Below are 12395 nucleotides of genomic sequence, written 5' to 3' on the forward strand. Positions count from 1 at the left end.
GGCACGGTGGGGAACCCCCCCCCTTTTTTTTAAAAAAAAAAAAAAAAAAAAAAAAAAAAAAAAAAAAAAGGTGCCTGTCCCTTTAAGAAGCAGCGCAGGCAGCGCTCGTTGTGGTTTTATTCCACAGCGGTGCACCTTCTGCTCCATCACCAGACGATGCGCCCGAGTAACTTCGGAGAGACAGAGCTGCGTTCAGGAGTCGCAGCAACGATGGCAGGCTCAAAGCAACAAGGGTATGCATGTCTGTGTTTCTGCTGATGCTTCTCCTTGTTTGTCTTCTTATGAAAATGGGGGGGGGGAGGAGCGGGTGGGAATCAAACAAACAGTCACACCTGACTCATGTATGGAAAGCAGCGCGGAACAGAAAAGAGCTAGTGAGGTTCACTTTGCGCTCTTTTCCATTTTGTTATAAATTTTTAATGTGGCATTTAAAACAAAGCTTGTTTCATTCGCTGTAGTGTGGCGCATCTTTTAGCCAAGGAAGGACGTTGATAGACGTAATTTCACGACGCACTGCCACTTTATGACAGCGCTCCTGTTTCTCGTCGGGAATAAAGCGTTACGTAATTATCAGGGAGGCATCCTGCTGTCGCCATATGTTTATCGAGGCCAGAAATCCGATGATGTTCCGATGTTGATGCTGGAGGTTTGACGCAAGCGGACGAATAATCCTTATTGGTACTAATGCAAGGAATAAACATACTAAGCAAAGAGGGAAAATCTAATTTATATCGTCATCGTTTCACACCTGAGCGATGCCTTTTAGGTGACGTGGACCGGCGAGAGAAGTGCAAGAGTCTGTATCCGCTGTGTGTCCCTCTGTTTTCAACATATACAGGAAAGGCGGAAATAAAACAATACACGTATAAAATCCATGATAATAACAGCGGCGCTTCTGATATAAACAAGTACACTTGGGGCCATTGTTTCGACAGAATAAAAATGTTATGTATTGAAGGCGTATAGCTGTTAAGTTCATAATGCACCTGGCTACCCATGAGTGTTGTTGACTTTACATTTAATTTACACAGACATATTTTTTTTTTAGCATTTTGCTGCTGATATTTATTCACTAAGTGAACAGAAAATTTACTCCTCACAATGTATGTTATCTTTGTCTATAGGGGCTTTGATCCAGAACAGAGATTAGAACATATTTAAGAATCCAGAAAAACTACCTTACAAACTACTTTAGACTCCTATTCTTCCAACCCAGAAAAGAAATTAGACCAGAGGATGCTTACTTATACTTATCTAGCAACCCTGAAGAGGAGTATCTAGTATTTAGAAACTGTGGAGTACTCACTATTTAGACGCAGAGACCAGAAGCCCAGAGGACACTTTTGGATCAACATTTTTAGACTCCTGTTCTCCCAACCCAGAAATGGAATTAGACCAGAGGATATTTAGCAACCCTGAACAGGAGCACCTTTAGATCAATGTTAGATTATTTTTCTTCTTTTGCTCTTTCCTTTGGTCTGTTATTTTTGTTTGTATTTTCTTTTAATTCCTGTAAAGCACTTTGTATTGCCTTGTTGCTGAAAATGTACTATATAAATAAAATTACCTTTACTTTTTACCTTTTTTTTTTTTTGGATCTGACCTTTGAGGCTGATCATGCCCCTATGAGCAGCTGACAGTCCCTGGGTGAAAAACTTGCTTAACAATGCTTTGTCTTTAAAGACCTTTTAAGATGAGCTAATGTTTTCAAACAACAGCTACACCCCCAACAGGAATTCATGTTTTTTATGATCACATGCACTGACTGCAAACACCATTACTGCACTAGTAAATTCACCCAATAAGAAAATGCCTCTTAAATCCCAGATTTGTCTCCAAATGTTACATCATGTAACTTGGAGTTTACATTCCTTGTGCATGTGTGGGTTCTCTCCAGGCACTCCAGCTTCCTCCCTCGATCCAAAAACTCCAGAATCGGACTTTATTGTTATTATACAGAAGCACAGCGGAATTTCATTTCATTACAACCTGTCCAGGACAGGTGCCTGAGGTTGCAGCTGTCATGACTGTTAATATGACTGTTAAATGGTGTCTCTAAATTGTCCTGGTGTGTGTCTGTGTGCATGGTTGTTTGTCCTTTGTGTATGTCGCCCTGTGCAGCCTGTGGTATACCTCGCCTTTTGCTCAATGGGTGCTGGGGACGGCCACCAGCCCACCTGCGATCCTGCAAGGACAAACTTTGTTGCTTTTGCATGGCATTCAAATTAAAAGCTAATATCAGAATGAAAGCTGCATATTAGCGTTTTCATGGTGAATTCGAGGATCATCCATATGGAATAAATGGTCATTTTAAACTGTTGCCATTTGTTGTCTCTCTAAAAACAATCTAGGTAAATTTATTGCTTGGGAACAATGATACTTTCCAAAGTTGTGAAAACGGGGACCGTATTTAGCGATGCGAAGACGATATTTTGACTAAAAACAAAAAATCGGCACAGTTTACATTTCAAAAGCTTTCTTTATATTTTCTTGATCTTGATCCTAAAGTGGAGCATACAGTTTTGCCCTGAAAACATAGACCGTCCACTCTTTTTGGTTCTAATGTGTGAATTTCTTTCGTCTTGCAGGTCATCTTCATAAGTAGTTAATGGATCCAGTCTGAAAGCTACAACACCCACCCCACTCCACTGACCTGTCTAACACTGTAGCCATGGCAACTTGTTCGACGGGCTGTGCACCAGCTGTGCGCCTTTGTCAAAGGCTGAACCGGCTCAAGACACTCGACGGTGACATGATGGCGACTTCCCTGAAGCGCTGCCTCTCCACGCTGGACCTGACTCTGATGGGTGTCGGTGGCATGGTTGGCTCTGGCCTTTATGTCCTGACGGGAACGGTGGCTAAAGACACGGCAGGACCAGCTGTCATCATATCCTTTGTTTTTGCAGGTATCGCTTCTCTTCTGGCTGCCTTCTGTTATGCAGAGTTTGGAGCGCGCATCCCTAAAACAGGATCTGCATATATGTTTACCTATGTGTCAGTGGGAGAAATGTGGGCCTTTCTCATTGGCTGGAATGTCATTCTGGAAAATATGATTGGCGGTGCTGCAGTAGCACGGGCCTGGAGTGGCTATCTAGACTCAATTTTTAACCACGCTATCCAGAACTTCACTGAAACGCATATCATGCAGTGGAATGTGCCCTTCCTTGCCCACTACCCTGACCTCCTGGCTGCAGGAATCCTTGTATTTGCCTCTGTCTTCATTTCCTTCGGAGTTCAAGTGTCGTCTTATCTGAACCACATCTTCTCCACCATCAGCATGGGTGTCATTGCTTTCATCTTGGTCTTCGGCTTTGTGCTTGCCGACCCTGCCAACTGGAGCCAGGAGCAAGGTGGCTTTGCGCCTTACGGGATGTCAGGGATCCTGGCAGGTTCAGCCACATGCTTCTATGCTTTCGTGGGCTTTGATGTGATTGCTTCCTCCAGCGAAGAGGCAAAGAATCCTCAGAAGGCTGTTCCCATTGCCACTGCTATCTCTCTTGGACTTGCGGCGACAGCCTACATCCTGGTCTCCTGCGTGCTCACATTGATTGTACCCTGGCGTACCCTGGACCCTAACTCAGCCCTGGCAGACGCGTTCTTTCGCCGTGGCTACAGTTGGGCAGGAATTGTTGTGGCTGTGGGATCCATCTGTGGTGAGTATCAGCATTTGCAAAGAAAGTACAATATGAATATGCAATATACTTTTCAGTGCTGTATTTTGACAAATACTATTTTTTTTTCTTTTTTATTAGCCATGAACACTGTGCTTCTCTGCAATCTCTTCTCCCTTCCTCGGATTGTGTACGCCATGGCAGAGGACGGATTGTTCTTCTCCATTTTCGCCAGGGTCAATCCCGTCACCAAAGTTCCCGTCAATGCCATTCTGGTGTTTGGAATCCTTATGGCTTGCATGGCTTTGATCTTTGACCTGGAGGCGTTGGTTCAGTTCTTGTCTATTGGGACTCTCCTTGCGTACACCTTCGTGGCAGCGAGTGTTATCGTGCTCCGCTTCCAACCAGAGAAGAACAACTCCAAAGACACCACCACCACATCTCCCAACGTCAACGCAGAGGTGTCCCCTGCCCCCTCAGAGTCACAGACCATAACCGAAGACAGCGAGGAGCCCAAGCAGTACGAGTCCTTCTCCGACAAACTCCAGCTGGTGGAGAGGCAGAGGACGAGAGAGCGGCGTGGGGTGGGGCACCTGAAGGCCTACTGGGAACCCTACTTGGACAGGCTGCTGGGAGACTGTGAACCAGGCGAAGTGGTGGCTTTCTGTGTGATGACCCTGATTGTGAGCTCAGTTTCCCTCTGTGCTGTGCTGGAGTTTGGAAATGAACAGCTACAGTTCCCAGTCTGGTGTTTCACAATGCTTCTGGTAATTTTTACCTTAGCTTACGTTCTTAGCCTGGCACTTATATGGATTCATGAGCCGCAAAGAAACAACCAAACATTCCAGGTGAGCTTTCATACATGCTGTATATTAAATTCAGCATGCAATTTATTTATATAAGGCAACATATAGTGAAACTGTATTCCCTATGACCAGAGAATGAGATCAGTTTTCTTGTTGCATAGGTACCTTTGGTTCCACTGACTCCTGGTGCCAGTATTCTCTTCAACGTATTCCTGATGATGAAGCTAAGCCTCCTGACCTGGATTCGATTTACAGTGTGGATTGCTATAGGTAAAATAACATCAGCGTCAAATGCTGCAAAGAATGTTCAAACATCATATTTAAAATGTACTCTTTAAATGTTTGAGAACGTTTGGTATCATGATAACGTTGTTTTTAGATAATTATATAAAAATGTGTGATAAATAAGCTTACTGTTGCTGTTTCAAATAACTATTACTAATGCAGAATAAAAAATGTAACAATGATTGCTATTTTTTTATTATCTATAAAATGTGTTCACTATTGATTTAAATATAAAACTAAATCAATCAAAACAAGACTTACCTGCTAAATTTGTCTTTTTGCTTTATATGCTGATTTATACAGAATTTTCAACCTTTTTTTCATTCTTGTTTTTATCAACAGACATAATTATAAGCAAGCTGATATTGGCTAATAATCTCTCCCCGAGTCTGTGGTGTTTCAGCTGCGTAGTAGACTATGTGCTAGCCTGCAGCAGGATTGTTACCTCACTAGGAATGATGGTTATCACTCCATTACTTTTCACACAATGTTTTTCAGAAATTTATATATTTCCAAGCAGCAGGCATATTTGTATTTATTTTTAGCGGGAGAAAAGTATAGCATCCCTGTCAGGGACCAGGAGTGTGCCACAATAGTTGGGTGAGAAGCAACATTATGTTACTCTGCTCCATACAGGAAACTCTGGTCATTATCTGGCATCATATTGCAATACTTGTAAAGTACAGGAACATTAGAACGTAAAATCTGAAACTGAAAGAACAAAAACAATGACGTGCAATCATTGGTTACTAAATCAATTTACTGTCTGCAATGTGCTCTCAACTGTCTCACTTCACAAATACTGAACCTCACTCGCGTGTTAGCATATTGTGATGTGGCTCTTATCTCCAGAAAGCAGTGTCATAAAACCTCCACTGTCTGTGATCAGTGAACTTGATGCGCTTAATGGTTACACGAACAGATTGCACAAAGATTTTTTTATACTTAAAGGAAACAGAGAATATTTTCCTTTTGAGGGCAGTCTTGTGTGAACATAGACGATGATCAGACGGAGTTAATGGCCCAATAGTGGGTCGAGAGTCACTGCAGAAAGATGATTAACTACATTTGCTTAAAGCTTTGTCAACATGGTCAAATCATATGGTTGAAAACCTCTTCTTTTTGACTATTTCACATTACTGTGAAATAATTTACATTTGCAAGTAATTAGAACCAAAATGTGGTGCCTTTCTGTGTACCACTAAAGCCTGTCCAAGTACCATAAACCAGAACTTACACAAGTTACAGATGGTCCTGTTTATTCCTAATGTACAGATAAAACTATTAAGAAAAGTTAATGGAGAATTTGCAAATGTTAGCATGTTAGACATTTGTTAAATTGGCATTGTTGAGCAAGTTAGCTTGTGTTTTTTGCTTTTTATTTGACATTTTAAGAAGATTAGGTTCTTATCAACGTTGCAACGGCATCAGTAACAGCATATTTACTTATTCATTTAACACCTAAGAAATTCCAGATGGCAACACAACAATCACGTCCAAAGTTGTCTGTCTTCAAACCTGTGCTCAGTGTTCTCATGACTTCCAGTGACGTGTCTCCCACTGCCCTGTTCCCAGGTCTCCTTGTGTATTTTGGCTACGGGATCTGGCACAGCAAAGAGGGACTGAGGGAGCTGCAGCCCAAAGACATGGCCGCCCGCTATGTGGTGCTACCCAGCGGCAGCCTGGTGGAAACAGTGCAGTCCGTTCAGCCCGACGGCCAAGTGGTCACCTCAGCGCACCAAATCAGCTCTTCTGCTGCCCCGACAGCCGCCGAGGCTGCTGGGAAGAGATAATGTGTGACCATTCTGAGTCATCATCACTACTGCCTGGTTTTTGTCTGTTGTCTCCCACACATACTGTATTATTAGTGTACTTTCTGTGTCTCTCTCCCTGTATCGCTCAACAGTCTGTACTCATTACTCTGCTAACGTATCTACAAGATAGGATGGGAGGCACTGTCTTTTTGTTGAGCACATTTATATATGTTATAAGAATCAAACATGCACTATAGATATTTATCACTGCCCTGGAAACATAACATGCTTTTTTTTTTTTTTTTCTTGCAGCCTTGCCGGCTTTGTCGAGATCCGTGTTCATCCTGTGTTTGCGTTGTTACTAAGGAGTTTTAATTTTCACGTTTCAGCTTTTAAGAGTGGAGCTGGGAATTTAGGCATATTTCAAAGGAATAAAAACATTCAGAAGAAATGTATGAGTTGTGCTTATAAGCTGTAGCCCTAAGAGTACAGTTTCACATCTGATTTTCTTGCTTTCCAGCCTAACTTACAAACCAGTTTGTGTATAACTACGAGCAACACTTATGAAATCTAAATGTTAGCTCTTTTACTTGATATGTTCTTTCTACTGCATACCGTAGATGAAAGGAATAATTCATAATTTACAATTTTTTTAAAATGTTTTTTTTCTTTTGTTATTTTGGCAAAGAACTGCATAATTTGACTTTTGTTCCCCCCCTCCCAATTTCCATACATGCTGCATAAATATGTTTAAATATTTCTCATTTAAATAATGTATGCCCTCTTAACACTCCCGTAGGCATAAAGGAGTTTCTCATTATTTATCTCCTAGTCTATAAAATCTAATGTATACTTATTTTTCTATAAACACCATTCCGATTTTTAACTGTTTCAATATTACCTGTTTGTATCATCATTCATCAATACTCCTGCATCATATGCTTTACTTACACTTGTGGCTTCATTAGTCTCTATAAGATATTTACTTTTAAATTGCCTGGACTCTTCCATTTCTTCCTTAATTTTTTAAATCTCATCCCATGACCCTCTCTTGTGTCCCTGATCCCCAGCATGTGATCAGCCTTTCTCCCAGCCATCCCTCTCCACACTGCAGCCTTTTCTTCTTCTTGTTATCTAATTGGCCCAGCATTGTTTGTCAAAGCCCATAAAACTGAGATCATGTCTCCATGTTCTATGAGTGCACGGACAAGCACAAAGTTATTCACAGGGATCCCTTGCGCATAAATATTGGTAGGCGGGCATTATGCCCCCGTTCTGTCTCCGTAATCCGTCAGATTTGCAGTAGTCCCTGTTGCCGGTCTGCATCCTGACCCAGATAAGTAAAAGCCGTAGATGTGAGAACAATCCCGTGACACGGAGACAACATTCCCTTTACTTTTGCACTTGTGGACATCGATTTGACGTCACATCACATATGTAGAAGCACCAAAAAAATATGTCAGCTCTATTGTTATTGATTTCTCTTTGCTTTTGCATGTTACAATAGAAACCAATGGCCTTAAACATGTTACACATCTTATCTCCAAAGCTGATTTACTTGTTTATTTATTTGCCTGATGGATAAAGAACCATATCTAATCGTCATTCGTTCATTCAACTAAAGAATCCAAATATAGATTGTAGAAAGCATTTTGGTGTAAGAATTTTATACAACTTTGCACAGATTTGTCCGGTAGTTTTGTTTCGTAGCTAATGCTTTTGGTGTTAGCGTTAGTGACGATATATTTATACTGTGGTGCTTTTTTTAAGCTGAACATTATCACGACTCTTTCTCTCCTTCTGTGCCCCGATGCACAAATATCAGCGACTAGATTTTTCTTACGCCTAAATGTCATTGTACTCTGCATAAGCATATGAAAATCACAGATTCCTGTCATGTTTGTGTAAAATGCAAAAAGGACAAAAAATAAATAAATGTTTTGAAGCAGCATTAAAAAAAAAACACTGGTGCATTATTAATAGATGAGAATGAAAATTTACATCACATCGATTGATCGCATAATTTTCATAAGAGTTGCTATGTGTTCCCGGTTTGTTTCAAGTCATTCACAGGAAATAAGATCAAGACTTCAGTGAACATATTTAGATAACAAGGAGCAAGTAAGGAACCTTGAAGAGTTATTTATAATCTTTGTAACTTTTTTCTTACCACTCTTCAAGAGATTTGTGGAGTGCAATGATTGTATTTTTCCATAAGCAGATCCTCCAACCTGAGCTAGGAATCTCTGCAGCTCCTCCATGCTCCCACATGCTAAAGTCATAGAACATATTTGACCTCAAGGTATAGCATGAAAATTCAAAGTTTAAAAATCTTCAGCTTATCCAAAGAAAATGTAAAGGCAGTATCTTTTTTGCAACACCATCTGCTACGTGTGAAGTTGATATTTTCCCAGTAAGAAAGTAATCAGAGGTTAATATGAAAGGAGACCAGAATGCAGGACACAAGCACTGAGGCATCATGGAAACACATTACCATGGAAACTAGCACTTGCTACTCTTTACCGACAGCAGTGAAACAGACAACTGCGTCTTACGTCTTTGTGTGACACTCAAGGTTGAATGAGCTGCTATGTATTCAGAACCACGTGATTCATCCGCGCTGCAGGCCGTTCTTTCACACACATGCAGGTTTGTTTGAGAAACTGATCACATGACCTGAAAGCCGATACTTGCCATCCGTGACTGTCCCCGTTTAGTAGCATTAACACAATGTATTATGAATGGATTGTCCGCTTGAACGCATTCACACCTTTGGGGTTTGATTTTTTTTGTTTCTGCATCTTGAAATAAGAAAACAGAATTGATTTCTATTAGTGTCTTGACATCTCAGAGCTCAGCCACAAGCGATTTAACACAGCAAGGTCGAACCACCACTTGCATCTTCCTTGTTATTCTTTAAACATAGCATATTGTGTGGAAGGCTGAAGACGAGACCTTTTTTACCTTCTTCATGTAGTTGAGATGTCAGAAAAACAACACAAAGCATCAGTTAATAAGTCCTTTGTTTTAATATAAGCTTCACAGCAATGCACCACTCATGTCGATTATGTCATTTCCTCAGGTAATCTGTGAGAGAACATGCACAGGGTCAGTGGAGGGCATTAAAACGGCATGCTTTAAATATCTTAAAGCACTTTCGACAAGGGATGTCTCAATCCAATCTCAAATACTGCAATAGGGCCTTAGTTACACCCTTTTTAAAAGGGTCGTTATGGGAGGTTAGCAGACTGCCAGGAACGACAGTGATGTTAGGATTGTTACTTCTGCTTTTTGAGCTTTTTTTTTTTTATGTAATCTGTTTGGGTTTCTACTAAAACAAAGAGTTTATTGAAACAAATTAGCCAACAATTATTGTATACCAAATGGTTTTTTACCGAATCAGCATTGGTCACACTGAAACTGCAGTGATGACATATTGTTCAATCTTAGGTTTTTTTTGTACATTATAAATCAAATGAAGAACATTAAGTCACATGGATTGTTTTTAATTCAGAGTGAAAGATTGATAAACTTTTTTTTTTAATAAAACTACTCATAAACACCAAGAAACGGTCACACTATTAACAAAAGAAGATGCAGAGCTGTCATTTTCAATTTAATATAACCCCATTGTCCTGAAATTAATCATCCTTGAATTGAAAATATTGAAATTTTGTAGGCGAACCAAATGTTTCATTCTAATTGTGTCTCTGATCATTTGTAGAATGCAATAACTTCTTTGTTTATGGTCAGAAAGTTTATTCCTCACTTGTGTTACAAAGAAATCAAGTAAACTCTTATTCTCCCATCACCGCCAAAGCTGAATATTAAACTCCTTACAGTTTGATTTAAATGTGAATTCACATCCACATGTCAGTATAGCTGGGTGGGGGCCATGTTTCAACCTTTACAGCAGTGCTAAAAACAGACTAAACAAGCACGTCCTCCTGGAGGTGAAGTATAATAAACAGCAGCAGACATACTGTCGATTTCCAAGCGCAGCTCTGTGTTCTCGTCCTTCAGACGCTCCTGCTCCTGGGTTAGCTGAGAGACGTCTGTCAACACACCGCTAGAAAACACAAAAACACATCCCCGCAAAATTCTTCGTTATGAAGACATGTTTTCTACCTGCACAAGCCACTTACTGGTACTGCTTTAGCATTCTCAATGTGGAATCCCACAGTTTAACTCTGTCCTCTGGGATGATGTTGCCTAGGCTATTCCAATACGCTTCATCCCCGGAAGAATCCCGCGCGTGTGCGAGCCACAGTCTGGAAAGTTCCTGGGCTGAGCTCGTCCTAAAAGAAACCATGAAGATGACGGCACTGGATGTTGTTGATGAGGCAAAACAGAGATTTCATCTAACAGTCATAAAAAGATGAGGGTTTCCAAAGCAGTTTATGGCTGTAGTGCATACAAGCTCATCAGGCGTGAACTTTTATACATGTTTAAGTTCAAATCTTTTTTTTTAAAAATGGTCCAGCTGGATGCAATCTGGTCAAAGTGGCATCTTACACTACACAGATTGCATCCCTGAGTCTTTAAGATGTGGATGCTTTTATGGCCGTTCTATGTTCAAACGTTGCTCGTTTTGATCCCTGTCAATACACAGCAGATGTCCTTTAAATATTATCTCATTTGCAATGTTTGGAAATTCAGGATGCTTCCAAAATAGTCATTTGTGATAAAGTCCAAACTAGAAATAGTGATTCATGTAAACTAGTCTCTTTGTTCAGTAGGTTGATTACATGCTCGAATCTTAAAATACTGCTTTAGCTGCAAAAATAGTTTTCTTCTCTTTTCTTTTTTCTCGTTGAGATTAAACAGTGCAACATAACAATAATAGATTCCATTCTTTTCCTAACTGGCTGTCCAATGCGACAATCCATCTCTGACTGACTGATGAGTGCTGGTAACGTCTCGACTCCCAGAGTGCAGCAACCCCGCTGCACCCTGGGGGGGCAGCGGGGGTCCTAAAATGCAGGAACACATAATATTAGTCCTGGCTTCTCTCCATATTGGCTTTCAGTGTTCTTTATTTGCCTTTAAAGTTTTCCATGTGCTCCTTCACACTCCAGTCAGAGGACTCTCTTCAACCAAACAATTTATCTTAGATTCTCCAAGATCTAACCTGAAATATGAAAGTATTTAAGTAATAGTGCAGAATTGTAAAGAGATGAACTGCTTAGAAAAAGTCTGATTGGAATAACTTTTTTTTTTTAATGTGACTCAACGTTTTAAAAATGTCAGTCATTTTTGCTGCAGTTAACGATCCAGATCGTTTTCCTACAGACAGCTCCCTAATATTGAAAGATTATACTAATCTAATATACAACTCCTTCAGTTGGAACTTCGACAGACAGGGACTGATCGATTTCTAATATGTCAAAACAGTTTAGCACAGCTCCACGTTGCTACAGCGTTCTTACCTGAAACTTTGTTGCTCAAGAAAGCTTTTCAGAGCACGAAGGACGTGGTTGGGGTGGATGAGATCCAACGAAGTGCTTGTCACGCTGGCACTATGTGAATCCTGGGAGAATCAACAGATAGTTTTCAGCAAAGTCGATGCTGCAGAAAACCCACACAGAGCTCTTCGTCTGCAACTCACCCCGGTCTGCTCATTCTGCTGATCCGTGTAACTCACCAGGAAATCCATCAACTTAGGCAAATCCCTTTCGTCAATACCCAAAGTCTAGAATAGAAGACGGCATGTCTTCTTGTTCACGTTTTGTGCCAGGCTGGAATATTTGTGCTGAAAGTGATTTGAAGCAGCCGAATGTGCGCTTACGTAAAGGATGGATCCCAGCTTTACTCCGGTCTGTTCCTGGGTCACCAGAGGAGCCAGAAGCTTCAGGATCTTGGCTTCAATCAAGAAGTCCTGGTCGGGAAAACCGGGAAAATTTACGGCTCAACGTGTCTGTGTTTTGCCTTTTTTTTTT

General features: G+C 40.7%; 2 protein-coding genes across 3 annotated transcripts in view; one reads left to right on the forward strand and one right to left on the reverse strand.

Annotated features, from left to right (window-relative positions):
* The first annotated feature begins 84 nt into the window (after positions 1-84).
* slc7a4 (solute carrier family 7 member 4) lies at positions 85-6761 on the forward strand. Its single transcript, XM_015035938.1, has 5 exons — positions 85-233; positions 2589-3653; positions 3753-4459; positions 4579-4687; positions 6278-6761. Exons 2-5 carry the CDS (start codon positions 2672-2674, stop codon positions 6493-6495), a joined length of 2016 nt encoding a protein of 671 aa, XP_014891424.1. The 5' UTR covers positions 85-233; positions 2589-2671; the 3' UTR covers positions 6496-6761.
* Positions 6762-9461: 2700 nt separating this feature from the next.
* Positions 9462-12395, reverse strand: part of drc1 (dynein regulatory complex subunit 1 homolog (Chlamydomonas)) — a 10727-nt gene continuing 7793 nt past the window's right edge. For both annotated transcript variants that reach the window (XM_015035941.1, XM_015035939.1), the window contains 6 exons: positions 12245-12334; positions 12065-12148; positions 11886-11986; positions 10602-10754; positions 10440-10525; positions 9462-9543 (listed from right to left, as the gene is read on the reverse strand). In XM_015035941.1, the coding sequence (XP_014891427.1) occupies positions 9527-9543; positions 10440-10525; positions 10602-10754; positions 11886-11986; positions 12065-12148; positions 12245-12334 (531 nt within the window). In that variant the 3' untranslated portion in view covers positions 9462-9526. The remainder of the gene's footprint in view (positions 9544-10439; positions 10526-10601; positions 10755-11885; positions 11987-12064; positions 12149-12244; positions 12335-12395) is intronic.

This window comes from Poecilia latipinna, unplaced genomic scaffold (genome assembly GCF_001443285.1).
Source record: "Poecilia latipinna isolate Pla-1442-1.1 unplaced genomic scaffold, P_latipinna-1.0 Scaffold351, whole genome shotgun sequence".
Lineage (NCBI taxonomy): Eukaryota > Metazoa > Chordata > Actinopteri > Cyprinodontiformes > Poeciliidae > Poecilia > Poecilia latipinna.

Coding starts and splice junctions, on each gene's coding strand:
- slc7a4 (XM_015035938.1), top strand. CDS start 2,672: ATGGCAACTTGTTCGACGGGCTGTGCACCAGCTGTGCGCCTTTGTCAA. Junction 4,460..4,578: donor GAAACAACCAAACATTCCAG/GTGAGCTTTCAT, acceptor CTTGTTGCATAG/GTACCTTTGGTTCCACTGAC. Junction 4,688..6,277: donor TACAGTGTGGATTGCTATAG/GTAAAATAACAT, acceptor CCCTGTTCCCAG/GTCTCCTTGTGTATTTTGGC.